This window comes from Gymnoscopelus microlampas (genome assembly GCF_963454915.1).
Source record: "Gymnoscopelus microlampas genome assembly, chromosome: 10".
Lineage (NCBI taxonomy): Eukaryota > Metazoa > Chordata > Actinopteri > Myctophiformes > Myctophidae > Gymnoscopelus > Gymnoscopelus microlampas.
Window position 1 is genome coordinate 45,100,898 of NC_139947.1, and position 27,350 is coordinate 45,128,247.

The 27,350-nt window shown below is 39.8% G+C and overlaps 3 protein-coding genes across 7 annotated transcripts in view; 1 reads left to right on the top strand and 2 right to left on the bottom strand.

Moving 5' to 3' along the window:
* Positions 1-168: 168 nt before the first annotated feature.
* LOC311053360 (rhamnose-binding lectin) lies at positions 169-12,645 on the bottom strand. 3 transcript variants are annotated; one of them, XM_084068850.1, is made up of 18 exons: positions 12,403-12,645; positions 10,820-10,876; positions 10,532-10,576; positions 9,521-9,656; positions 8,459-8,568; positions 8,173-8,217; positions 7,167-7,302; positions 6,053-6,162; positions 5,800-5,844; positions 4,786-4,921; positions 3,669-3,778; positions 3,406-3,453; positions 2,855-2,990; positions 1,778-1,890; positions 1,612-1,656; positions 1,244-1,376; positions 705-817; positions 169-434 (listed from the first exon to the last, which is right to left on the bottom strand). In XM_084068850.1, exons 1-17 carry the CDS (start codon positions 12,440-12,442, stop codon positions 709-711), a joined length of 1,554 nt encoding a protein of 517 aa, XP_083924976.1. In that variant the 5' UTR covers positions 12,443-12,645; the 3' UTR covers positions 169-434; positions 705-708. The 3 variants fall into 3 exon arrangements, with proteins under 3 accessions (XP_083924976.1, XP_083924975.1, XP_083924974.1); XM_084068849.1 differs by having other exon boundaries at positions 1,615-1,656; positions 10,808-10,876; XM_084068848.1 differs by having other exon boundaries at positions 10,808-10,876.
* Positions 12,646-20,314: 7,669 nt separating this feature from the next.
* On the top strand, positions 20,315-26,205 carry LOC311053404 (deoxyribonuclease gamma-like). Of its 3 annotated transcripts, none has more exons than XM_084068911.1 (6): positions 20,315-20,401; positions 24,333-24,497; positions 24,850-24,938; positions 25,029-25,118; positions 25,809-25,921; positions 26,056-26,205. In XM_084068911.1, the coding sequence occupies exons 1-6, from the start codon at positions 20,387-20,389 to the stop codon at positions 26,184-26,186; spliced, it is 603 nt and encodes a 200-aa protein (XP_083925037.1). In that variant the 5' UTR covers positions 20,315-20,386; the 3' UTR covers positions 26,187-26,205. The 3 variants fall into 3 exon arrangements, with proteins under 3 accessions (XP_083925037.1, XP_083925038.1, XP_083925039.1); XM_084068912.1 differs by lacking the exon at positions 20,315-20,401 and adding an exon at positions 22,742-22,889; XM_084068913.1 differs by lacking the exon at positions 20,315-20,401 and adding an exon at positions 22,884-22,988.
* A 217-nt stretch (positions 26,206-26,422) lies between these two features.
* Positions 26,423-27,350, bottom strand: part of LOC311054252 (V-type proton ATPase subunit S1-like) — a gene marked incomplete at its 3' end in the record, with an annotated part of 5,817 nt that continues 4,889 nt past the window's right edge. Inside the window, exon 8 of the mRNA XM_084070128.1 lies at positions 26,423-26,438. Within this exon, the coding sequence (XP_083926254.1) occupies positions 26,423-26,438 (16 nt within the window). The remainder of the gene's footprint in view (positions 26,439-27,350) is intronic.

Here is a 27,350-nt window from a genome sequence, read left to right on the forward strand (position 1 = left end):
CAAAACTCAATCATGCACTCACCAATAATAACTCCAGTTTTAAATATTGGTGGAACTTATGTCTATTGTATTTATTGCTTTATTGTATTCTGTAGTTACGTGATTTCCCTGGGACTGCAAATGAAAATCAGGCAATCTCAATTCTATACATAGTGCAGACATAGCCGGTGAGGATGCAATATTTACTTTATTAAGGCAGATACTTTCCCACTTCACAAAAGATAAAAAACTAAGTTTATTAATAAAAGTGCATTAGGCCAGTCATCAGTGGCCTCTAATGTTTTACTACAAACAATTTTATTCATGTATTGATTGACTGAAAAATGGCAGATTTTTTATGTTGATCTTATAACTTATAAGAAGAAAAGCAGAAACAGGAAAAACAGATCTCGTATACTTGAAGTTTTGTCCCCTCACCCCTGATATATGGTCTCCTGTAAAATAACGCAGAACAGTAATTAGCACAGAAAGACATGGCCAAGGAAAGGATGTTTAGCTAGAACAAACTCCTAGTCACTATGCAGCAGTAATATATTCAAAATCCACTGCCTATATTCTCCATACTGACATTATACCCTAAAAGCTACTTAGATGATGTTTAAACAGACTTATTTCAATGAACAAAAGGTTGATTTAAAACCATCAGTAGGCAAAATGAACTGAATTAGACTGTTATCCTCTGAGATTCCCATACCATACAGTACCTTTCTAAGGCAGACAGTGGTAGCTCACATCCAGGTACTTGTATGTGCCATAACAGGGGTCCCCGAACTCTGAATTGACTGCACGGAAGTTACACTGTCTCTTCCCATTGCACCTAAGAGAGCATCCAGACAGATCAAATAAATTTGGGGCATTGCAAAGGGCATGTTGATGATTCATAGCTTTATCATGCGATGTAGTTGTGCACAGAAAATAGCCGGTCTACAAGCTCACAACGCGTCGGAACGTGATGCATTGTCACCTTGTAGATCTGCTATTTCTATTTCTCTTCCTGAATGTGTCTCATTTCACACAGTTCCCCAGAGTAACATCATAATAATTAAGGTTATTTGTATAGCACTTTTAAAAAACAGTAGAAATAGCTTTATCCAACATTAAATATAAAAACGACATAAGAATTGTGTGAGAAACATAATAAAATAAATATAAAAACAACATTAAGACTTTGAGCAGTGGATGACTGCTATAGCCCTAGAAATATGGCCAAACACAATATAATAATATAAAACCACAAGCAAACCTGTCAGCAACTTTGGTGCTGGGACGGGAACAACTGGTGTTCGAAATCTGATTACATGGACGCCCGGAAGAGCAGGTTTTCTTGTTATGACGACCGTAGTTAGCGCTGTCCACTCTGATCACCTGATTACTACCTGAGAAGAAAGAGAGGTTGAGAGAGTAATAAGAGGCAGACAGTGAGAGAAACACGATCAATGTCATACAGGAAGATGATCATTGGACTAATACTGTCTCAGTGTAAATATGTGTTACTTATCTGTATATACTATATTGAAACATTGTGATATGGAAGAGAAGGATTTCAGTTAAAAGTAAATGTAAAAACCAGTTGTATTCTAATACTGTGAATGTGACGTAAATTTGTCTTACCACATGCCAGGCGAGCCGTAGAGCCCTCGCATGCAACAACTTGTTCTGTTAAAATAAGTCAGCTTTAAATGTTATCAAGCTCTGCAAATCAGTGTAGTAGCCTACTGATTTGTACGAAGATAGTCAGGAATGAAGGAACAACAGAGCAGCATGCATGTACACTTACTTTTAGGAGGTAGACACATGTAATGCGCCTTCAAGTACTTAAAAGTTCCATAGCAAGGGTCGGAGAACACAGTATTAGTAGCATACAGAGAACAGGAGGTCCTGCCATCACACCTAAAGAGAGAGAGAGACCCCCATCAATTCAATTCAATTCAAGGGAGCTTTAATGGCATGAGAAAAAATACGTTTACATGCCAAAGCAAGTGTCAAAATATAATAAAAACAGTTTAAGAAAATGTGGAAAGTATATACAGTTGGTGGGGGTTAAGCATTGTGTTAAACAAAGCTACAGTATGTCACATTGTGTCGTTTTATATACATGCTATATACACAGGGTATGAAGCTTTTTTGAAACAAATAGCAGCAATCTTTTACAGTCACTTTGGGACAATTAGTAGCATTTTTTCTCAAAAGTATTTAAATAGTTTAAAGAAAAGCCTCAGATTTAAAATGCGTTTAAAGGTAGCACCTCTGTTTATATGTGCAGTAGGTCTAGAGGTCTACTCGGTACAGATAGACAGACACTCAGTGGTTAGGCCTTAGGGTGGTTGTATTCCATTGGCTAACCTTCTTTTATTGCAACAGTTCACACATCTAGCTGCTGTGTTCGCACATTTGTATTTCTCCCAGTAGGTATGGGAGTTTTTTGTCGTTGGTCATGTTTTCAAACTCACTTAGGGTGTATGTAATCTGTGGGAAGTGTATGTATCTCTGATGTCTTGGTATAGTGGGCAGGTGGTTAGAACGTGTAGCTCTGTTTCCAAAAAATGTTTTGTGTGCAGTGGGTGCATAGTCTGTCTTCCCTTGGGAGCGGAGTCTGTCTGTGGCGGCCTTTCTCTGTTGCAAGGCTGTGTTCACTGAGTCTGTACCTAGTCAAGGCTTTCCTTAGTTTTGGGTCGCTCAGGTATTCTGCCAATGTATATTCTCTTTTTTTGCGCTAGATTGCATTGAATTTTGCTTTGGTTTTGGGTTGTCTCTTTCCAGTATGTCCCATCAATTAATAAGGAAGTAGCTGGGGTTTTATGCTCAAACGGTAGTCCAGAATCTGAACACTATCTGCAGTACTATTCAGGCTAACCTCTTAGCCATCACCGACAGGGTCTTGGGGAGTATGCAGTTAGTTTTGGTCACTTGGTTAGCTGGACGTCCTGCAGCACAGGTGCGTTTGTCCGTGCGGCCGTAGTTAGCAGATAGCACCTTGATCTGTTGACTTCCTGAGGAGACAAACAGTAGCCAATGCTGATTTCAGCACTGTTTGATTTATCCACTTAAGCCCTATGACTACTTCGCTGTACAACGCTGTAGATCTGCCATTTGCATATTTTTACTTGTTTTGATTAGTTTTTTACATTTTCACCTATGATGTCCAAAAAAGGGACACCAAGCTGGAAGTGGTTAAAACACGTATTATTGAGCTGTAGTGTCAACTGTATCCACACCATGTGCCTGTATTAACAGTTCTATAGGATACAATACAAAATGTCACAGTAGTGATATTATGATGCAGTAACATCGTACCATACAGTGCAGTGAAGTCAAATGTCCATTCCCAAACACTAATAGGTGCTGAATAGTACTAAATATGTTGGACGTTTCCTATGATATCATATATGTTTCTGTAGTACTCACCACAGTTAAGTGTTGCTTTCCCATGTTCACAGGTGGTCAAACTTAAGCCTGAAATGTAATTATAGACATTCAGTTACAGTAAGCGACATGTGCTACTGACATCCATGGTTAAGGAGACAGCACTGGCAGACACACACACACACACACACACACACGCACGCACGCACACGCACGCACACGCACACACACACACACACACACACACACACACACACACACACACACACACACACACACACACACACACACACAGTAATACTCACGTTTGGGTACACAGTTGTAGGTCACCTGCAGGTACTTGTATGTTCCGCCACATGGATCAGAGAACACATTGTTTTTTGCAGGCACAGAACAGCTGGACTTTCCATCACATCTGGGAAAAGTGGTAGAATTAGATCTGTTTTTTTCTTCTTTTTGTTCAAGGTATTTTTTATTTTTTTTATTATTATTTAATGAAGGATTGGAAAGAGGCAGGCTGTCTACTAGCTCTGGTCCATAGCGGGTTCTTGCTATGGACCAGAGCTAGCTGTCCACAACAGCTCGTGTCCGCATGCCCCCCGTATGTCCTCCAAATTTGCACATGTCTGTCTGTATACAGCTAATCTTGCAAACCATTACACCAATCATATATACTGTGTATGTGTGTGTGTGTGTGTGTGTGTGTGTGTGTGTGTGTGTGTGTGTGTGTGTGTGTGTGTGTGTGTGTGTGTGTGTGTGTGTGTGTGTGTGTGCGTGTGCGTGTGCGTGTGTGTGTGTGTGTGTGTGTGTGTGTGTGTGTGTGTGTGTGTGTGTGTGTGTGTGTGTGTGTGTGTGCATTTCTCTAATTTTTTTCAAGAAGTCGCCTTGTATTAATCAAGGTTTTTCCTTTTTCTTTACTGCCCGGATCGTCTGTTGTTTTTTTAACAATGTTTTGAGATTTGAAAATGCAGCTTTGGGATTATAAAGCCATTTCTAATTGAATGAAGTCTGTCAGTGAGCATTAATAGCAGATTCTCATAATACACCATTTTTTAAAATCACTTAAACGACCACTAGCTAGGTGGGACGTCAAAGCATCGAGGGGGATTTGGCTTTGGGCCTATAAGCACCCACTACCCCATTAGCTCCCACTTGCTCACCTTGTGCCCCACCTCTTCCCCCACACCCCCCCAGAATCAGAACAAAGATGACACTCTTGCTTACTGTAAATCGCTCTGGATTAAGAGCGTCTGCTAAGCACCTAAATTGTAGAGGGAGTGGTAGATATTGGAGTGGTCTAACAAACAAAACCATGTTTTGTTTTGTTTCATTTCAGACTCAAATATATATTGTAACAACAAAGTTTAGTGGTAAGGGAGGTCAGAGCTAATTTAGTTAGAATGACAGAGTGGTCAGGCTAACCTTCCAGCCATCACGTTCACAGCCCTGGGCAGGACACAGTTGGTTTTGGTGATCTGTGATGCAGGACGTCCCTTGGCACAGACACGTTTATCAGTGCGACCATAGTTAGCAGTAAGGACTTTTATCACATGGCTCCCTAAAAACACAGGAATATTTGTCATTTTAATTAAATGGAAATAACAAAACAAAGTCATTATAATAATGTACTGTACATATACTGTATACATACTGGCATACTGTAAACACTTATTCGATTACCAGTATTCGATTAATCAAAATGTTTCTCCGATGCACACACAAATAAATAAAATCCATAAATATATACATTTTGAATACACTTGCATTTTAAGTGCTTAAAGCGACACTATTTTTTAAAATGAATTAAATATAATTTTGTTCAATCTGTATCGTAGAGTATGTTAATACAATATAACATACAATTGGGGTGGTTGTATTTTGTCTCCCTGCTCTTCTATTGAGACATTTAGATCCTATGTCTAGGTGAGACACGACCTTTGACACAATCCTGTTTCGGGTTTTGACCTGAAGGTCAAGATTCAATTTATCCCCCGAGTAAGCAGGAAGGCTCTATTAGCTCAATGGTGAAAATGTCAGCACTTGTAGAAGAGGAAAGTTACATAGTGCAGCTTTAATGTTCTTATTTTTTTATCTAAAACTTATGTGAATGTTGTTACGTTTATTTAAAGTTGAATCTGAACCTACTGCAGATTCTTGTAATGTTATGTGCATTCCCTTTAGTCGATTACATTTGTTCTGTGAATCTAGTTTTGTGCATTTGTGATTATTGAGGCTAATACGATTCATTAATTTAAATACCGGCTTCTGCTGGGGTAACAACATGTACTGGTAATTTACCCATTGTCAATCAAGTTACATACTTATTTTCATTGTTTCTATTGTTACAATGCTGTCCTTGACTTGGGAGAGCAGTTTACTCAGGTATTCCATGCTTAGTGTGGGATGGCATTTGTGATCATAAGAGTAGCTACTCACCACAGTTAAGTTGTGCTGTGTTGCCTTCACAGGTTTGACTTGATACTGAAATAAGATCACATAAATTAGTGCTTGCACAGGACACACATACTAAACAAACTGTCATAATTATGTACCACCCAGTGACCACAAACATTTTACATAGACACACACGCACGCACGCGCACGCACACGCACACACACACACACACACACACACACACACACACACACACACACACACACACACACACACACACACAGTAATACTCACGTTTGGGTACACAGTTGTAGGTCACCTGCAGGTACTTGTATGTTCCGCCACATGGATCAGAGAACACATTGTTTGTTGCAGGCACAGAACAGCTGGACTTTCCATCACATCTGGGAAAAGTGGTAGAATTAGATCTGTTTTTTTCTTCTTTTTGTTCAAGGTATTTTTTACTTTTTTTTTGTTTTTAATGAATGAATGATTGGAAAATGAGGAGGCAGGCTGTCTACTAGCTCTGGTCCATAGCGGGTTCTTGCTATGGACCAGAGCTAGCTGTCCACAACAGCTCGTGTCCGTATGCCCCCCGTATGTCCTCCAAATTTGCGCATGTCTGTCTGTATACGGCTAATCTTGCAAACCATTACACCAATCATATATACTGTGTGTGTGTGTGTGTGTGTGTGTGTGTGTGTGTGTGTGTGTGTGTGTGTGTGTGTGTGTGTGTGTGTGTGTGTGTGTGTGTGTGTGTGTGTGTGTGTGTGTGTGTGTGTGTGTGTGTGTGTGTGTGTGTGTGTGTGTGTGTGTGCGTGCGCGTGTGTGTGTGTGTGTGCATTTCTCTCATTTTTTTCAAGAAGTCGCCTTGTATTAATCAAGGTTTTTCCTTTTTTTTTTTACTGCCCGGATCGTCTGTTGTTTTTTCAAGAATGTTTTGAAATTTGAAAGTGCAGCTTTGGGATTATAAAGCCATTTCTAATTGAATGAAGTCTTGTGAGCATTAATAGCAGATTCTCATAATACACCATTTTTTAAAATCACTTAAACGACCACTAGCTAGGTGGGACGTCAAGGCATCGAGGGGGGGATTTGGCTTTGGGCCTATAAGCACCCACTACCCCATTAGCTCCCACTTGCTCACTTTGTGTCCCCCCCTTCCCCCACACACCCCCAGAATCAGAACATAGATGACACTCTTGCTTACTGTAAATCGCTCTGGATTAAGAGTGTCTGCTAAACACCTAAATTGTAGAGGGAGTGGTAGATATTGGAGTGGTCTAACAAACAATACCATGTTTTGTTTTGTTTCATTTCAGACTCAAATATATATTGTAACAACAAAGTTTAGTGGTAAGGGAGGTCAGAGCTAATTTAGTTAGAATGACAGAGTGGTCAGGCTAACCTTCCAGCCATCACGTTCACAGCCCTGGGCAGGACACAGTTGGTTTTGGTGATCTGTGATGCAGGACGTCCCTTGGCACAGACACGTTTATCAGTGCGACCATAGTTAGCAGTAAGGACTTTTATCTCATGGCTCCCTAAAAACACAGGAATATTTGTCATTTTAATTAAATGGAAATAACAAAACAAAGTCATTATAATAATGTACTGTACATATACTGTATACATACTGGCATACTGTAAACACTTATTCGATTACCAGTATTCGATTAATCAAAACGTTTCTCCCATGCACACACAAATAAATAAAATCCATAAATATATATATTTGAAATACACTTGCATTTTAAGTGCTTAAATAATATTTAAATTAATTAAATATTATTTTGTTCAATCTGTATGGTAGAGTATGTTAACACAATATAACATACAATTGGGGTGGTTGTATTTGGTCTCCCTGCTCTTCTATTGAGACATTTAGATCCTATGTCTAGGTGAGACACAACCTTTGACACGATCCTGTTTCGGGTTTTGACCTGAAGGTCAAGTTTCAATTTATCCCCCGAGTAAGCAGGAAGGCTCTATTAGCTCAATGGTGAAAATGTCAGCACTTGTAGAAGAGGAAAGTTACATAGTGCAGCTTTAATGTTCTTATTTTTTTATCTAAAACATATGTGAATGTTGTTACGTTTATTTAAAGTTGAATCTGAACCTACTGCAGATTCTTGTAATGTTATGTGCATTCCCTTTAGTCGATTACATTTGTTCTGTGAATCTAGTTTTGTGCATTTGTGATTATTGAGGCTAATACGATTCATTAATTTAAATACCGGCTTCTGCTGGGGTAACAACATGTACTGATAATTTACCCATTGTCAATCAAGTTACATACTTATTTTCATTGTTTCTATTGTTACAATGCTGTCCTTGACTTGGGAGAGCAGTTTACTCAGGTATTCCATGCTTAGTGTGGGATGGCATTTGTGATCATAAGAGTAGCTACTCACCACAGTTAAGTTGTGCTGTGTTGCCTTCACAGGTTTGACTTGATACTGAAATAAGATCACATAAATTAGTGCTTGCACAGGACACACATACTGTAAAACAAACTGTCATAATTATGTACCACCCAGTGACCACAAACATTTTACATAGACACACACACACGCACGCACGCGCACGCACGCGCACGCACACACACGCACACACACACACACACACACACACACACACACACACACACACACACACACACACACACACACACACACACACACACACAGTAATACTCACGTTTGGGTACACAGTTGTAGGTCACCTGCAGGTACTTGTATGTTCCGCCACATGGATCAGAGAACACATTGTTTGTTGCAGGCACAGAACAGCTGGACTTTCCATCACATCTGGGAAAAATGGTAGAATTAGATCTGTTTTTTTCTTCTTTTTGTTCAAGGTATTTTTTACTTTTTTTTTGTTTTTAATGAATGAATGCTTGGAAAATGAGGAGGCAGGCTGTCTACTAGCTCTGGTCCATAGCGGGTTCTTGCTATGGACCAGAGCTAGCTGTCCACAACAGCTCGTGTCCGTATGCCCCCCGTATGTCCTCCAAATTTGCGCATGTCTGTCTGTATACGGCTAATCTTGCAAACCATTACACCAATCATATATACTGTGTGTGTGTGTGTGTGTGTGTGTGTGTGTGTGTGTGTGTGTGTGTGTGTGTGTGTGTGTGTGTGTGCGCGCGCGTGCGTGCGTGCGTGCGTGTGCGTGTGCGTGTGTGTGTGTGCATTTCTCTCATTTTTTTCAAGAAGTCGCCTTGTATTAATCAAGGGTTTTCCTTTTTTTTTACTGCCCGGATCGTCTGTTGTTTTTTCAAGAATGTTTTGAAATTTGAAAGTGCAGCTTTGGGATTATAAAGCCATTTCTAATTGAATGAAGTCTTGTGAGCATTAATAGCAGATTCTCATAATACACCATTTTTTAAAATCACTTAAACGACCACTAGCTAGGTGGGACGTCAAGGCATCGAGGGGGGATTTGGCTTTGGGCCTATAAGCACCCACTACCCCATTAGCTCCCACTTGCTCACCTTGTGTCCCCCCCCTTCCCCCACACACCCCCAGAATCAGAACATAGATGACACTCTTGCTTACTGTAAATCGCTCTGGATTAAGAGTGTCTGCTAAACACCTAAATTGTAGAGGGAGGGAGTGGTAGATATTGGAGTGGTCTAACAAACAAAACCATGTTTTGTTTTGTTTCATTTCAGACTCAAATATATATTGTAACAACAAAGTTTAGTGGTAAGGGAGGTCAGAGCTAATTTAGTTAGAATGACAGAGTGGTCAGGCTAACCTTCCAGCCATCACGTTCACAGCCCTGGGCAGGACACAGTTGGTTTTGGTGATCTGTGATGCAGGACGTCCCTTGGCACAGACACGTTTATCAGTGCGACCATAGTTAGCAGTAAGGACTTTTATCACATGGCTCCCTAAAAACACAGGAATATTTGTCATTTTAATTAAATGGAAATAACAAAACAAAGTCATTATAATAATGTACTCTACATATACTGTATACATACTGGCATACTGTAAACACTTATTCGATTACCAGTATTCGATTAATCAAAACGTTTCTCCGATGCACACACAAATAAATAAAATCCATAAATATATATATTTTGAATACACTTGCATTTTAAGTGCTTAAAGCAACACTATTTTTTTAATGAATTAAATATAATTTTGTTCAATCTGTATCGTAGAGTATGTTAATACAATATAACATACAATTAGGGTGGTTGTATTTTGTCTCCCTGCTCTTCTATTGAGACATTTAGATCCTATGTCTAGGTGAGACACGACCTTTGACACAATCCTGTTTCGGGTTTTGACCTGAAGGTCAAGATTCAATTTATCCCCCGAGTAAGCAGGAAGGCTCTATTAGCTCAATGGTGAAAATTTCAGCACTTGTAGAAGAGGAAAGTTACATAGTGCAGCTTTAATGTTCATATTTGTATCTAAAACATATGTGAATGTTGTTACGTTTATTTAAAGTTGAATCTGAATCTACTGCAGATTCTTGTAATGTTATGTGCATTCCCTTTAGTTGATTACATTTGTTCTGTGAATCTAGTTTTGTGCATTAGTGATTATTGAGGCTAATACGATTCAATAATTTAAATACCGGCTTCTGCTGGGGTAACAACATGTACTGGTAATTTACCCATTGTCAATCAAGTTACATACTTATTTTCATTGTTTCTATTGTTACAATGCAGTCCTTGACTTGGGAGAGCAGTTTACTCAGGTATTCCATGCTTAGTGTGGGATGGCATTTGTGATCATAAGAGTAGCTACTCACCACAGTTAAGTTGTGCTGTGTTGCCTTCACAGGTTTGACTTGATACTGAAATAAGATCACATAAATTAGTGCTTGCACAGGACACACATACTGTAAAACAAACTGTCATAATTATGTACCACCCAGTGACCACAAACATTTTACATAGACCACACTTGACTCCTTCCATCCATCTCTATGTTACTGTCACTCTCCCTTTGTCTCTCTCAAAAGCACACATTCTGTAGACTCCTACTGTAGCAACATGCATGCGCCCCCACACATAGTACAGCCTACCTGTGCCTGTGCCTGTGCCTGTGCCTGTGCGTGTGCGTGTGCACGATTTCACACATGCTGTGGTCAACACTGAAAAGATATACAGATATACAGTATAAGGTATATATTACACTCTGAATTGGCTCATCTTGCAAACCACTTGACCACAGCGCCACATTTCTTGTGCACGCTGTAGAACATGGAAGTAACTCCCTGAATTTTGATTTGCACATTATTGCTTGTGAGAATGGAAATGACATATGTTAAGTTTTTGTCTAAAATTGGTAGTTCTACCATGATATGCTAATTACATTAAATAAATCTCTGATGTTTTTGTCAATAAAATAAATAGGAAATGACAATACAAGACAATACAAATATTCTTCTCGCAGGCAATATTTACCATAAACCTTTGTTTAGCAAAATGTATGTGCTGGACTGCCAGTCTTCGTAACCATAACATACAAATTAAAGCCCTTTGCTGGGAAACTTGTTGTAAAAATTTGAAACTTGAACTTGAAACTTTTGGTTTTAGCAGAGTAGAATCCGAAGTAGAAGATTAAAGGTCTGGGTAAGGGACAGGGATAAAACTGACCAATCAAGCGTTTGAAATGCCACTGAAACACAACAAAAATACAAGAGAAATTCTGTATTTGCTGGTTGTTCCTGAGTTGATGCTGAAGACAGGCCCCCTTGATTCTGGAACAACCTGCCTGAGGATCTCAGGCTTGCTAAATCTGTCTTCTTTTAAGTCACCTCTTAAAATGTACTTGTATCAAAATACCTTTCTATAGATTTAAATTATTTTGTAATTTGATTTATTACTGCACTTTATACATGTATAAATTCCCTCATTATAATTGGATTTTGTTCTTTGTTTGCATTTCAATATTGCCCACTCACACCTATAGCACGACTGTCCACCCTGGAAAGAGGCCACCTCTTTTGTGAGCCTTCCCAATGATTCTTCTCCTTTTTCCCATCAAGTTTTATTTCTTTTCTTGAAACGACTGGTTTCAGTTGTTGGAAATGTGTTATTGCTTGCTTTGTTGAAGGGCCTTTTCATAATTTGAATGTTGAAATGTTATATTTGATTATCTTAAAGTTTTCATTTCACGCCATACACTTTTTTTTTATTTTTTATTTTTTTTATTAGGGAATTCAATTTAGGTTTCACAGACATAATACGCATGTACAGTTACATTTATATCCCCCCCTTTTTTTTTTTTTTCTGGTATCGTCTGTATATAAAACAAACAGCAAAAAAAAAGAAAAAAAAAGAATATATATATATATAATCATACAGGTACTCACAGACTTGAAATGTAATAAGAAAAATTACTGGGGAGTGTGTACACTGTTGATAGAAATACGTTAAATTTAACAAAAAGATTGAAAGAAAGTTAATACGCCATACACTTTTTGTGCACATGTTTTTGTTCTGTTCTTTGAATAGATTTATTTTTTTTGCAATTTGCTCTATAAATAAATATATATGTTTATTATTATTATTGCCATTATTATTGTTATTATATACATATTATATATTATCTGAACATAGCCATACAAACTAAATGCATGTAAATGCTTCCTGAAAAATTGACATATATACTTACAGAGAGCTCCTACAACTGCATACAGTCCTATGTGGGACATCCTGTCAGCTCAGGGTCCAGGGCAGATACAGTAGATTCAGCTTTACAGTGTTCCTATCTGATGGTTGTTTGATAAGTTCTGACGTGGAACATAAAACAAGTTCTATTTATACATATACTCTGTCCATCAACCAGGAAGAATATAATTGTTGTTGAACGAGTTAGACATGCGAAAAGATGTCGATATTGGATAGGTTCTCAGCATTTTAGATGTCATGTCAGGTAGCAGAGAGATGAGGTCATTTAACACAACAATTAAATTAATTGTTTTGTAAGTGAAGACATGTGGGACTAACCCTTTTTCAACTCTGTCAAGAAAAGAAAAATGAGGAAGCTTTATGTGAGTATGAGGACAACACATTCTGATATGACATTATAACACTTGCTATGCAGTCCAGTAACCCTTGGCTTTTTGGGGACTGGGTATGGTGGAGCTTTTTGGATCCGGCGGAATCAGTATCAGAATCAGTATCAGTATCAGTATCAGTATAATTACAATTATAAGCACTCATAAGTACTCATAATGCAATCATAATGTAGTCATGAAGTCCAGTAACCCTTGGCTTTTTGGGGACTGGGTATGGTGGAGCTTTTTGAATCCGGCGGAATCAGTACAGAGTGCCAGTTTATCTGTGCAGTGCTTGAGGGAGGACGAGAGGGGGACAGCATCAGGCCCCTGAGCCTTCTGGATTTTCTTTTTCTTTTGAGCCTCTGTTCTGAAAGACTGAAAAGATTGGCACCAGGCTCTAAGGAGGTGTATTGGTGGGTAGGGGGCTGAGGGGAGGGGACACCTGCTGTGTGTGTCTGATTGTTAGCAAGCTAGCGGGGGAGCAAAAGAGAGACTCTTTCTCCGCCGTGTGGAAAGGGTGACGCAAAGTTTAGGGTCCTGCAGTCACAGAGAGGAGAAAGGAGACCCCACCCACACACACACACACACCAGTGGGGCTGGGGGAACATAGGACCCTGGGAACATAGAGCATTGCACCCGAGGAACATTTGGGGCTGATTGGTGCAGTGGTTTGCGATATTAAACTGTTGTATATGGCTCGCCCCTTCCAGGCCACTCTTTAAAAAGTCATCTATCCTCTCCTCTTTGTCATGGAACACGCATAGGACAAGTGTGAAGTGGCTTGAACGGCCAAGGCTCCAAATATTTGACAAATCCAGTTTTTGGTATTTATTTTCTTCAAAACACCATCAGTCCAGTGCAGGATTATGTACAGTCAAGTCCGGTGAAGTGGCTTAATTAATACATTATAACTGTCCTCTATAACTAAAATGTAAAATTAAAAACACCTTAGATATTTTATTTATTTTAAAAATTGTGAATCTTTCACTCAATAGGGGCAATGCCCGTCGCAAGTTGATGATGTCATTTGTCCATGTGTGGTCTAGCCCTATGGAATTTATGGAATGCATGTGAAAACAAAAAACAACTAATACGTCCAATATTTTAAATATGTTTTTTTACAATTATAATGTATTAAGGCATAGTTGGCTTATTAGCCAGGGATCCTTTTAAGTCTCTATAGGGCACGGCTGCACCGTGACAACAAGGAATAAGGAAGTTGGTTAAAGTTTCCATCCTGAAAGGATTTAAGTTTCTATCTGTACTGTCAATAAGTCCAAATACATTTACCAGCAGTGATGATGATTGTTGTTGAACGAGTTAGACATGCGAAAAGATGCGATATTGAATAGGTTCTCAGCATTTTAGATGTCATGTCAGGTAGCAGAGAGATGAGGTCATTTAACACAACAAATAAATTCATTGTTTTGTAAGTGAAGACAGGGACTACCCCTTTTTCAACTCTGTCAAGAAAAGAAAAATTAGGAAGCTTTATGTGAGTATGAGGACAACACATTATGATATGACATTATAACACTTGCTATGCAGTCCAGTAACCCTTGGCTTTTTGGGGACTGGGTATGGTGGAGTTTTTTGAATCCGGCGGAATCAGTACAGAGTGCCAGTTTATCTGTGCAGTGCTTGAGGGAGGACGAGAGGGGGACAGCATCAGGCCCCTGAGCCTTCTGGATTTTCTTTCTCTTTTGAGCCTCTGTTCTGAAAGATTGAAAAGATTGGCACCAGGCTCTAAGGAGGTGTATTGGTGGGTAGGGGGCTGAGGGGAGGGGACACCTGCTGTGTGTGTCTGATTGTTAGCAAGCTAGCGGGGGAGCGAGAGAGAGAGAGAGCGAGAGAGAGAGAGAGAGAGAGAGAGAGAGAGAGAGAGAGAGAGAGAGAGAGAGAGAGTGTGTGTGTGTGTGTGTGTGTGTGTGTGTGTGTGTGTGTGTGTGTGTGTGTGTGTGTGTGTGTGTGTGTGTGTGTGTGTGTGTGTGTGTGTGGGTGGGGTCTCCTTTCTCCTCTCTGTGACTGCAGGACCCTAAACTTTGCGTCACCCTTTCCACACGGCGGAGAAAGAGTCGCTTTCCCTATTCTAATCCTGTTATAATAGGCCAACAATCGATGAAAATAGCAGATCTACAAGGTCACCATGTGTCACAAAGTGAGGCATTGTGAACTTGTAGATCGGCTATTTTTGACATTTGGTGTAGAGGGGAACAAGGTGGGGACAAAGTATAGCCCCCTGACGACCCCGATCAACAAAGTATAAAAGGTTTAAGTGGTAAAAGTTGCACAATATTGAGACAGAAATCATTCCCTTACTATTGCAATAATGACATCAATCGAACTTGCATACAAAACCTTTAGGACACAATTTCTGTTTTGCCATTATTTAAAAAATAGTCTGGGGAGGGGTGGGGCTGGGGGAACATAGGACCCTGGGAACATAGGGCATTGAACCCGAGGAACATTTGGGGCTGATTGGTGCAGTGGTTTGCGATATTAAACTGTTGTATATGGCTCGCCCCTTCCAGGCCACTCTTTAAAAAGTCATCTATCCTCTCCTCTTTGTCATGGAACACACATAGGACAAGTGTGAAGTGGCTTGAACGGCCAAGGCTCCAAACATTTGACAAATCCAAGAATGCAGTTTTTGGTATTTATTTTCTTCAAAACACCATCAGTCCAGTGCAGGATTATGTACAGTCAAGTCCGGTGAAGTGGCTTAATACATTATAACTGTCCTCTATAACTAAAATGTAAAATTAAAAACACCTTAGATATTTTATTTATTTTAAAAATTGTGAATCTTTCACTCAATAGGGGCAATGCCCGTCGCAAGTTGATGATGTCATTTGTCCATGTGTGGTCTAGCCCTATGGAATTTATGGAATGCATGTGAAAACAAAAAACAACTAATACGTCCAATATTTTAAATATGTTTTTTTTTGCACATTTTTTATTTTTTTTTGCACATTTTTTACAATTATAATGTATTAAGGCATAGTTGGCTTATTAGCCAGGGATCCCTTTAAGTCTCTATAGAGTGTGCCAACGTCGTCACCACGGGGGGCGTTGGCATTGGGCGTGGCATTGGGCAATGTTAAGTCAACCTGGTTTTTACCCCTCAAAGATGTCCGCAGCTACCAAAAGACACTTGTTGACGCCCCTTTCAGGAATTTTGGCACGCTCTATAGGGCATGGCTGCACCGTGACAACAAGGAATAAGGAAGTTGGTTAAAGTTTCCATCCTGAAAGAATTTAAGTTTCTATCTTCTATTGTAAGTCGCTTTGGATAAAAGCGTCTGCTAAATGACTGTAATGTAATGTAATATCTGTACTGTCAATCAGTCCAAATACATTTACCAGCAGTGATGATGATTGTTGCTGAACGAGTTAGACATGCGAAAAGATGCGAGAATTGGATAGGTTCTCAGCATTTTAGATGTCATGTCAGGTAGCAGAGAGATGAGGTCATTTAACACAACAAATACATTCATTGTTTTGTAAGTGAAGACAGGGACTACCTTTTTCAACTCTGTCAAGAAAAGAAAAATGAGGAAGCTTTATGTGAGTATGAGGACAACACATTATGATATGACATTATAACACTTGCTATGCATACCATGTCTATACTTCTTTATACACATACTTATAATACATTATAATCTGCTTATAACACTGTGTAATTATGTTTATAAGAGCTCATAAATATTCATAATTCTTTATAACAATAATCACACATTCTAAAGCATTCTATAATGACTGATAAGGTCAATTATAAATGCATTGTGATGTGCATATAACACTGTATAATTACAATTATAAGCACTCATAAGTACTCATAATGCAATCATAATGTAGTCATGAAGTCCAGTAACCCGTGGCTTTTTGGGGACTGGGTAAGGTGGAGCTTTTTGAATCCGGCAGAATCAGTACAGAGTGCCAGTTTATCTGTGCAGTGCTTGAGGGAGGACGAGAGGGGGACAGCATCAGGCCCCTGAGCCTTCTGGATTTTCTTTTTCTTTTGAGCCTCCTGTTCTGAAAGACTGAAAAGATTGGCACCAGGCTCTAAGGAGGTGTATTGGTGGGTAGGGGGCTGAGAGGAGGGGACACCTGCTGTGTGTGTCTGATTGTTAGCAAGCTAGCGGGGGAGCAAGAGAGAGAGAGAGAGAGAGAGAGAGAGAGAGAGAGAGAGAGAGAGAGAGAGAGAGTGTGTGGGTGGGGTATCCTTTCTCCTCTCTGTGACTGCAGGACCCTAAACTTTGCGTCACCCTTTCCACACGGCGGAGAAAGAGTCGCTTTCCCTATTCTAATCCTGTCATAATAGGCCAACAATCGATGAAAATAGCAGATCTACAAGGTCACCATGTGTCACAAAGTGAGGCGTTGTGAACTTGTAGATCGGCTATTTTTTACATTTGGTGTTTAGGGGAACAAGGTGGGGACAAAGTATAGCCCCATGTGACGACCCCGATCAACAAAGTATAAAAGGTTTAAGTGGTAAAAGTTGCACAATATTGAGACAGAAATCATTCCCTTACTATTGCAATAATGACAATCGAACTTGCATACAAAACCTTTAGGACACAATTTCTGTTTTGCCATTATCTAAAAAATAGTCTGCGGAGGGGTGGGGCTGGGGGAACATAGGACCCTGGGAACATAGGGTATTGCACCCGAGGAACATTTGGGGCTGATTGGTGCAGTGGTTTGCGATATTAAACTGTTGTATATGGCTCACCCTTCCAGGCCACTCTTTAAAAAGTCATCTATCCTCTCCTCTTTGTCATGGAACACGCATAGGACAAGTGTGAAGTGGCTTGAACGGCCAAGGCTCCAAATATTTGACAAATCCAGTTTTTGGTATTTATTTTCTTCAAAACACCATCAGTCCAGTGCAGGATTATGTACAGTCAAGTCCGGTGAAGTGGCTTAATTAATACATTATAACTGTCCTCTATAACTAAAATGTAAAATTAAAAACACCTTAGATATTTTATTTATTTTAAAAATTGTGAATCTTTCACTCAATAGGGGCAATGCCCGTCGCAAGTTGATGATGTCATTTGTCCATGTGTGGTCTAGCCCTATGGAATTTATGGAATGCATGTGAAAACAAAAAACAACTAATACGTCCAATATTTTAAATATGTTTTTTTACAATTATAATGTATTAAGGCATAGTTGGCTTATTAGCCAGGGATCCTTTTAAGTCTCTATAGGGCACGGCTGCACCGTGACAACAAGGAATAAGGAAGTTGGTTAAAGTTTCCATCCTGAAAGGATTTAAGTTTCTATCTGTACTGTCAATAAGTCCAAATACATTTACCAGCAGTGATGATGATTGTTGTTGAACGAGTTAGACATGCGAAAAGATGCGATATTGGATAGGTTCTCAGCATTTTAGATGTCATGTCAGGTAGCAGAGAGATGAGGTCATTTAACACAACAAATAAATTCATTGTTTTGTAAGTGAAGACAGGGACTACCCCTTTTTCAACTCTGTCAAGAAAAGAAAAATTAGGAAGCTTTATGTGAGTATGAGGACAACACATTATGATATGACATTATAACACTTGCTATGCAGTCCAGTAACCCTTGGCTTTTTGGGGACTGGGTATGGTGGAGTTTTTTGAATCCGGCGGAATCAGTACAGAGTGCCAGTTTATCTGTGCAGTGCTTGAGGGAGGACGAGAGGGGGACAGCATCAGGCCCCTGAGCCTTCTGGATTTTCTTTCTCTTTTGAGCCTCTGTTCTGAAAGATTGAAAAGATTGGCACCAGGCTCTAAGGAGGTGTATTGGTGGGTAGGGGGCTGAGGGGAGGGGACACCTGCTGTGTGTGTCTGATTGTTAGCAAGCTAGCGGGGGAGCGAGAGAGAGAGAGAGCGAGAGAGAGAGAGAGAGAGAGAGAGAGAGAGAGAGAGAGAGAGAGAGAGAGAGAGAGAGTGTGTGTGTGTGTGTGTGTGTGTGTGTGTGTGTGTGTGTGTGTGTGTGTGTGTGTGTGTGTGTGTGTGTGTGTGTGTGTGTGTGTGTGTGTGTGTGGGTGGGGTCTCCTTTCTCCTCTCTGTGACTGCAGGACCCTAAACTTTGCGTCACCCTTTCCACACGGCGGAGAAAGAGTCGCTTTCCCTATTCTAATCCTGTTATAATAGGCCAACAATCGATGAAAATAGCAGATCTACAAGGTCACCATGTGTCACAAAGTGAGGCATTGTGAACTTGTAGATCGGCTATTTTTGACATTTGGTGTAGAGGGGAACAAGGTGGGGACAAAGTATAGCCCCCTGACGACCCCGATCAACAAAGTATAAAAGGTTTAAGTGGTAAAAGTTGCACAATATTGAGACAGAAATCATTCCCTTACTATTGCAATAATGACATCAATCGAACTTGCATACAAAACCTTTAGGACACAATTTCTGTTTTGCCATTATTTAAAAAATAGTCTGGGGAGGGGTGGGGCTGGGGGAACATAGGACCCTGGGAACATAGGGCATTGAACCCGAGGAACATTTGGGGCTGATTGGTGCAGTGGTTTGCGATATTAAACTGTTGTATATGGCTCGCCCCTTCCAGGCCACTCTTTAAAAAGTCATCTATCCTCTCCTCTTTGTCATGGAACACACATAGGACAAGTGTGAAGTGGCTTGAACGGCCAAGGCTCCAAACATTTGACAAATCCAAGAATGCAGTTTTTGGTATTTATTTTCTTCAAAACACCATCAGTCCAGTGCAGGATTATGTACAGTCAAGTCCGGTGAAGTGGCTTAATACATTATAACTGTCCTCTATAACTAAAATGTAAAATTAAAAACACCTTAGATATTTTATTTATTTTAAAAATTGTGAATCTTTCACTCAATAGGGGCAATGCCCGTCGCAAGTTGATGATGTCATTTGTCCATGTGTGGTCTAGCCCTATGGAATTTATGGAATGCATGTGAAAACAAAAAACAACTAATACGTCCAATATTTTAAATATGTTTTTTTTTGCACATTTTTTATTTTTTTTGCACATTTTTTACAATTATAATGTATTAAGGCATAGTTGGCTTATTAGCCAGGGATCCCTTTAAGTCTCTATAGAGTGTGCCAACGTCGTCACCACGGGGGGCGTTGGCATTGGGCGTGGCATTGGGCAATGTTAAGTCAACCTGGTTTTTACCCCTCAAAGATGTCCGCAGCTACCAAAAGACACTTGTTGACGCCCCTTTCAGGAATTTTGGCACGCTCTATAGGGCATGGCTGCACCGTGACAACAAGGAATAAGGAAGTTGGTTAAAGTTTCCATCCTGAAAGAATTTAAGTTTCTATCTTCTATTGTAAGTCGCTTTGGATAAAAGCGTCTGCTAAATGACTGTAATGTAATGTAATATCTGTACTGTCAATCAGTCCAAATACATTTACCAGCAGTGATGATGATTGTTGCTGAACGAGTTAGACATGCGAAAAGATGCGAGAATTGGATAGGTTCTCAGCATTTTAGATGTCATGTCAGGTAGCAGAGAGATGAGGTCATTTAACACAACAAATACATTCATTGTTTTGTAAGTGAAGACAGGGACTACCTTTTTCAACTCTGTCAAGAAAAGAAAAATGAGGAAGCTTTATGTGAGTATGAGGACAACACATTATGATATGACATTATAACACTTGCTATGCATACCATGTCTATACTTCTTTATACACATACTTATAATACATTATAATCTGCTTATAACACTGTGTAATTATGTTTATAAGAGCTCATAAATATTCATAATTCTTTATAACAATAATCACACATTCTAAAGCATTCTATAATGACTGATAAGGTCAATTATAAATGCATTGTGATGTGCATATAACACTGTATAATTACAATTATAAGCACTCATAAGTACTCATAATGCAATCATAATGTAGTCATGAAGTCCAGTAACCCGTGGCTTTTTGGGGACTGGGTAAGGTGGAGCTTTTTGAATCCGGCAGAATCAGTACAGAGTGCCAGTTTATCTGTGCAGTGCTTGAGGGAGGACGAGAGGGGGACAGCATCAGGCCCCTGAGCCTTCTGGATTTTCTTTTTCTTTTGAGCCTCCTGTTCTGAAAGACTGAAAAGATTGGCACCAGGCTCTAAGGAGGTGTATTGGTGGGTAGGGGGCTGAGAGGAGGGGACACCTGCTGTGTGTGTCTGATTGTTAGCAAGCTAGCGGGGGAGCAAGAGAGAGAGAGAGAGAGAGAGAGAGAGAGAGAGAGAGAGAGAGAGAGAGTGTGTGGGTGGGGTATCCTTTCTCCTCTCTGTGACTGCAGGACCCTAAACTTTGCGTCACCCTTTCCACACGGCGGAGAAAGAGTCGCTTTCCCTATTCTAATCCTGTCATAATAGGCCAACAATCGATGAAAATAGCAGATCTACAAGGTCACCATGTGTCACAAAGTGAGGCGTTGTGAACTTGTAGATCGGCTATTTTTTACATTTGGTGTTTAGGGGAACAAGGTGGGGACAAAGTATAGCCCCATGACGACCCCGATCAACAAAGTATAAAAGGTTTAAGTGGTAAAAGTTGCACAATATTGAGACAGAAATCATTCCCTTACTATTGCAATAATGACATCAATCGAACTTGCATACAAAACCTTTAGGACACAATTTCTGTTTTGCCATTATCTAAAAAATAGTCTGCGGAGGGGTGGGGCTGGGGGAACATAGGACCCTGGGAACATAGGGTATTGCACCCGAGGAACATTTGGGGCTGATTGGTGCAGTGGTTTGCGATATTAAACTGTTGTATATGGCTCACCCTTCCAGGCCACTCTTTAAAAAGTCATCTATCCTCTCCTCTATCCTCTAAAATGTAAAATTAAAAACACCTTATATATTTTATTTATTTAAAAAATAGTGAATCTTTCACTCAATAGGGGCAATGTCCATCGCAAGTTGATGATGTCATTTGTCCATGTGTGGTCTAGCCCTATGGAATTTATGGAATGCATGTGAAAACAAAAAACAACTAATACGTCCAATATTTTAAATATGGTTTTTTTTTTGCAATTTTTTTTGCACATTTTTTACAATTATAATGTATTAAGGCATAGTTGGCTTATTAGCCAGGGATCCTTTTAAGTCTCTATAGGGCACGGCTGCACCGTGACAACAAGGAATAAGGAAGTTGGTTAAAGTTTCCATCCTGAAAGGATTTAAGTTTCTATCTGTACTGTCAATCAGTCCAAATACATTTACCAGCAGTGATGACTGACACATACACACACATAACCACACATGCAAAAAAGGAAGAAGAAAGAAAATCCCCATATGCTCTTGCACACACATGGACACTGCAGGTTTTTTTTTTTTTTTAAACTTTGTTTATTGGGTTTTTCACAGCAGGATTCAGCATTAAATGCATATGATCAGGTGCATAAAAAAGCTCCTTAGTGCAACCAATAAAATACAAAAGATCAATAATCACATTGAATTTACACTGCAGGGTTTTTAATATGGAGATCAGATTAGTTGTACAATCATTTTCAAACTATTAGAGACGTGCCCCTGCAAGACTGAAAAGATTAGCCCCAGGCGTGTTAGTGGGTAGGGGGCTGAGGGGAGGGGGGACCTGGGTTGGGCTACATAATCTGCAACATCTATGGAGTGGGATGTTTTGTAGATGATTCCTTTCTTCAGTGTGAACTGTCTGGCTGTGAGGACTGCCATAGCTGAGTGGGTAGAATGCCTTTTGGGAATTGGAACGTTTCTGGTTTCCCCCGGACCACCCAGTCTAATGTGTTGGAGTGTCTGAGCAAGACACCCCTAACAGCTCCCCGGGTGCCATATATTAATGGCATGAAAGAGAAAGAAGCAAGCACTCATCAGACGAATAGTTTGAAGTACATGTACCGGGTGCATGGTTCAGGCGAGAGAGAGTGTGGGTGGGTGGGGTCTCCTTTCTTCACTCTCTGTGACTGCAGGACCCTAACTTTGCATCACCCTTTCCACACAGCGGAGAATGAGCAGGGCCCTAAGTTTAGAACAGACAGGTCCCTCCCACAGGAAGGGAGTCTCACATATCAGGAAGTGAGGGAATAAACAATCCATACAGACACAGCTAGAATCTTTCAAGGGGTGAGTATGGGAAAAATGTGTTGCTGTTAAGTAGAACAGGTTAACGTATGCCTATATTTCCTTCTCGGAAAGAGTGAGTGAAGGACGTGTCCTCATGTGGTAAGACTTGTAACATGAACTGTTTTCTCCAGTAGTTGTGTGATAGACTGAGTGATATATACATACAGGGCAGTATGTGTGTGATGTCATGTATATTTTATGTCTAACATACTAAAAAAGCATGTATGATGTATAATATAAAATACTTTTGTACAATTTACAACTTTTTATTGGCTGGAACTGAGAAGAGCTATGAAAGATAGCAGCAACCCGTTTCTGTTGCCCTCAAGGGTGGAAATGTTGATCCTGCTTCTTGATCACAGGACGAGAATAGTTTGGCAGGGTTGGGGCTTACTCACTGTATGGTTCTAACCTCTGAATGCTTTGGTACCAATTCACTGTTGTGACTTTTAAAATGAATGAATGAATGCTTTCTTTTGAGATGTCCAAGCAAAGGGATTGCTGACCTAAGAAAATGAAACCATTACTAGAAATCTCTGGAAAAGATTTGCTGTCACTAATATTCCAAGTCAGAAGACCAAATCATGTTAGCTTTTCTTTTATGATGCTGTTCAAGGTCTAAGCATATATTGTAACGTTTAGAAATAAATGTATTTACAGAATGGAGTTCACATACTGTATGATACAATATGGTGACAATAATCACAAAAACAGAAATGAAACTAGCAGCTGGTATCCTGCTAAAATCCTAATGTATTGGTGTCTTGTGAGAAAGGGGAGAGTTTCCATGGCAGTACTTTCCCATACGTTGCTGTCTTTCTACCCCTGGTGGAAGTCAGGCTTAATGACTTTGAAACTGTAATAACATTAAAGGCTATTGGAATTATTTGAGCAGAGGTACAGTTAACAATTTTACTGCCTAGGTAAATAATCAACCAATATTAGTTTACTTGAACGTCAATGATTGTTAGAGTGAGTCTCATAAAGTGATTGTATCAGCATGGGTCTCTACTAACCACATATTTTAGCTATCTGGTGGCAGATCAGTACTCCTTGTCTTGACTTGCTCACAGGAAACAATAGCGTTTTCAAGCGTTTGCAACTACAAGTGAGTGTTCCTCATTTGACAAGGCAGGACAGCAGCAGTCACATATTTTAGTCTTACAACATTTGTGATCATTTCAGAAGATAGATGATGCTACAGTGTGTAGAGAAAACAGCATACATGCATGATAATTGTGATCTGTGTGTGCACTACTGTATAATGTAGTGTACCTACTGTATATAGCAGGGTGTGCAGTGTGGTAGTTTGTGTGTGTTGTTTCTCTGTATTGCAGTGGAGAAGTTAATACATTGCAGGGGTTTCTTTCTTGAAATGACCATGTGTATATATGAACAATGAACATACAGTACACTAAAGTTGCTAATCTTTTTTTTCTACAGCTCAGCATTATGGAGTCCGTTTCCTCCACTCTCCTCGTCCTGCTTGTCGTCTCGTGTGTGTGTGGTGTTTTAGGGAGGTCTGATTTCAAAATCTGTGCCTTCAACCTCCATAGTTTTGGCGAGTCTAAGTCCAACGATGCCAAAGTCATGCACACACTTGTCAGGGTAAGCTCTTAATTGTACTTAATGTCAGATGTTTTCTGTAAGACACTTGTGTTGATTGTTCTATCACAGCTGCATGATTGGTACTGTATGTGTCACTTCTTCCCATGATTTGTCACTTAAGTTCTTTGTTTTCTCTTTCTGTAAATGAAATAAGATGAGTTATTTCTTCAATATAGAGAAGATGGCAGAAGCACATACGCAATTCAGTGCTTTTTAAATAGCCTACACTACATTACCGATTTCAGTATTTAAACGAAAGTAAACAACACAATTATGAATTATTTATCTTTGTGATGTTGGTCTAACCCAGCAGTGTGTGTGTGTGTGTGTGTGTGTGTGTGTGTGCGCGTAGATCATAGCCCGCTGTGATTTATGCTTGCTTCAAGAAGTGAGAGACAGCAAACAAAAGGCGTTGCCACTGCTACTAGCTCAGCTCAACAGGTTATACACACACACACACACACAGTGTCTTTGTTCTTCCCTCATAATCCAGCTATTAAAATCTGTGTTTCTCTCACCTGGCCATCTCAGTTATGACAGTGATCATAACTATGATGCAGTGTCTAGTGAGAGACTGGGCAGATCTCCCACCTACCAGGAGCAGTATGTGTTTGTTTACAGGTGAGCACAACACAATGTCACTGTGTGTGTGTGTGTGTGTGTGTGTGTGTGTGTGTGTGTGTGTGTGTGTGTGTGTGTGTGTGTGTGTGTGTGTGTGTGTGTGTGTGTGTGTGTGTGTGTGTGTGTGAATGTAACCACATTAACCTTAGATTCCCTATTCTGGACCCCAAAGCGAGGCGGTGTGAGCTTCTTGTAGATCGGCTATTTTTGGCAAAGAAATTTGGTGTAGAGGGGAACAGGGTGGGGACCAATTATAGCCCCCTGACGACCCCGATCAACAAAGCATGAAAATAAGTTTTGATGTAATGTATTTGGTTTACAACTCTGGTTTAAATCTCTCCATCCTCTACCCACTCTGGTCCTAAACAGTGGCAGCAGAGACTGAATTGTGTTCCTTATCAGGAGTGTGAATATGAGAGCTCACTAGGTTGTTTGAAATGCATTTATTGCAGAAGCTAATACAGTGTATTGTGCAGTGAATGCGCATGTGCACATGTACAGTAGTATGTACACGACACGTGCATGTGTTCCTTTATGCGTGTCTGTCTGTCTATCGGTACCTGTCATGTCATTGTCCTGCTACCTCTCATTACCAGCCACTCACTCTAAACCCAGCACCTGTGAAGACATGCAAATTCTAATCAGTCAACATAAAGATATTTTGCTTGTCTTGTGTACGTATGTGTTCAGAACCGGAACAGTGACGGTGACAGGTGAGTACCAGTACCCAGACACTCGTCCAGGAGACGTCGATGCTTTTGCAAGAGAGCCTTTCTGCATTCGCGTTAAAGCACCCAAGACAGGTACCCTCACTATTATAAATAATAATAACAAATCACTGGAAAAGCGTTTTTTTTTTACTTTTTTTAACTTCTGTCTCTCACTCCTCTTTCTCTGTCTTTTCAACCCTCCGTCCCTCTCTTATCGCTCTTTTCAGCCATAAAGGAGTTTGTCCTGATCCCCCAACACACCTCTCCGACCAATGCAACCAGAGAGATTGATGCTCTCTATGATGTGTTTCAGGATGTCAGAAGATTGTGGAAAAATGATGTAAGAAAAGAAGCTTAAAGGTGCTGTAAATTATATTTTTTGGTTAAAACCAAAAGTTAAAGCTCTATATTCTGATATTAAGCATTGCTGTATAGAGTGTTTGTTCAGTAGCAGGGGTCTCCCCGTCTCTCTAGCTCTTTATTAAACAGAAGATACATATTCAGGGTGGTTTTCAATTCCATTTTATCTGGAAACAGTACACATTTATGAGCTTTCATTTCATAGTAATCCAGTTCCAATTATGTGTAGCAGGGCTAGGAAAAGCAATGACTACGCCACCCACACATATAGGAGTGAGGGATCCTTTAAACACATTAACCATATACTGTATATATATAGATATATAGGACTGAACAAGGTAAGGTTCCCCAGGAAAGTACGGGTTCAGAATTAACAGAACCAGAGGCTGATGTATCAAATGTGTCAAGTTTATTCAACAGTTGTTATAAAAATAGTCAGGTTAAAATACAGAACGGAAGAAAGCGGTTAGTATTAGAGTTCTGCAAAAGGGACTAAACTCAAGAGGCAAAGGGGGCAATAAGGGTAAGGGCTTCGGGCCTCTAAAGTAAATATACAGAAATTAAACAAATCAAATCCAAATAATGCAAAACCAAAAGAAAATAAAGTAAATAAGTAACCAAAAGCAAATAAGCAAATAAGCAAATCAAAACAAACTACAAATAAGCAAAACCAAAATCAAAGTCATGCAATGCTAGCTAATGGCCCAGTATAGCTCTGTCCTCAGTCAACCCTATTGCACTCAGTCTAAATAGTATACATATATATGGCACGGTGGGAAAAACAGTGATGTACAGTTCAGCTCCTACAAAAATCAAATAATAAAACATTAGACCAACCCTCCAACAATTCATCAATTCATTAGGCTCCTATAGCAAGATGACAAAATACAGAAAAATAACAAACATACCCAAATAGTCAATGTATGCTCATGGCTCCAATTTAGAAAGGTCTGCACAGCCACAGAGTACTGCTACTCAAAGGACCTGGAGGCTTCTGGAAGTACAGATATATATTAGTATAATTAACAACAGGCCTAATACTGTCAGCCTATCTAAACTCTTATACATATACTATTGTTACGATGAGTTATAAAAGCCTTGTCATTTGTTTCAGATTGTCTTACCGAGAATTAGTCTGTACCCTCATGCCTCCAGGTCTCTC

Bases quoted from the DNA above. Each gene is read 5' to 3' on its own strand.
- LOC311053360 (XM_084068848.1), bottom strand. From the start codon at position 12,442: ATGTCCCACATAGGACTGTATGCAGTTGTAGGAGCTCTCT. The intron at 8,569-9,520 runs GTTAGCCTGACC...CATTTTTCCCAG, and splicing joins GTGAACGTGATGGCTGGAAG to ATGTGATGGAAAGTCCAGCT. The intron at 7,303-8,172 runs GTGAGTAGCTAC...CTGTGTTTTTAG, and splicing joins CACAGCACAACTTAACTGTG to GGAGCCATGAGATAAAAGTC.
- LOC311053404 (XM_084068911.1), top strand. The intron at 24,498-24,849 runs GTAAGCTCTTAA...GTGTGCGCGTAG, and splicing joins TCATGCACACACTTGTCAGG to ATCATAGCCCGCTGTGATTT. The intron at 25,922-26,055 runs GTACCCTCACTA...CGCTCTTTTCAG, and splicing joins CGTTAAAGCACCCAAGACAG to CCATAAAGGAGTTTGTCCTG.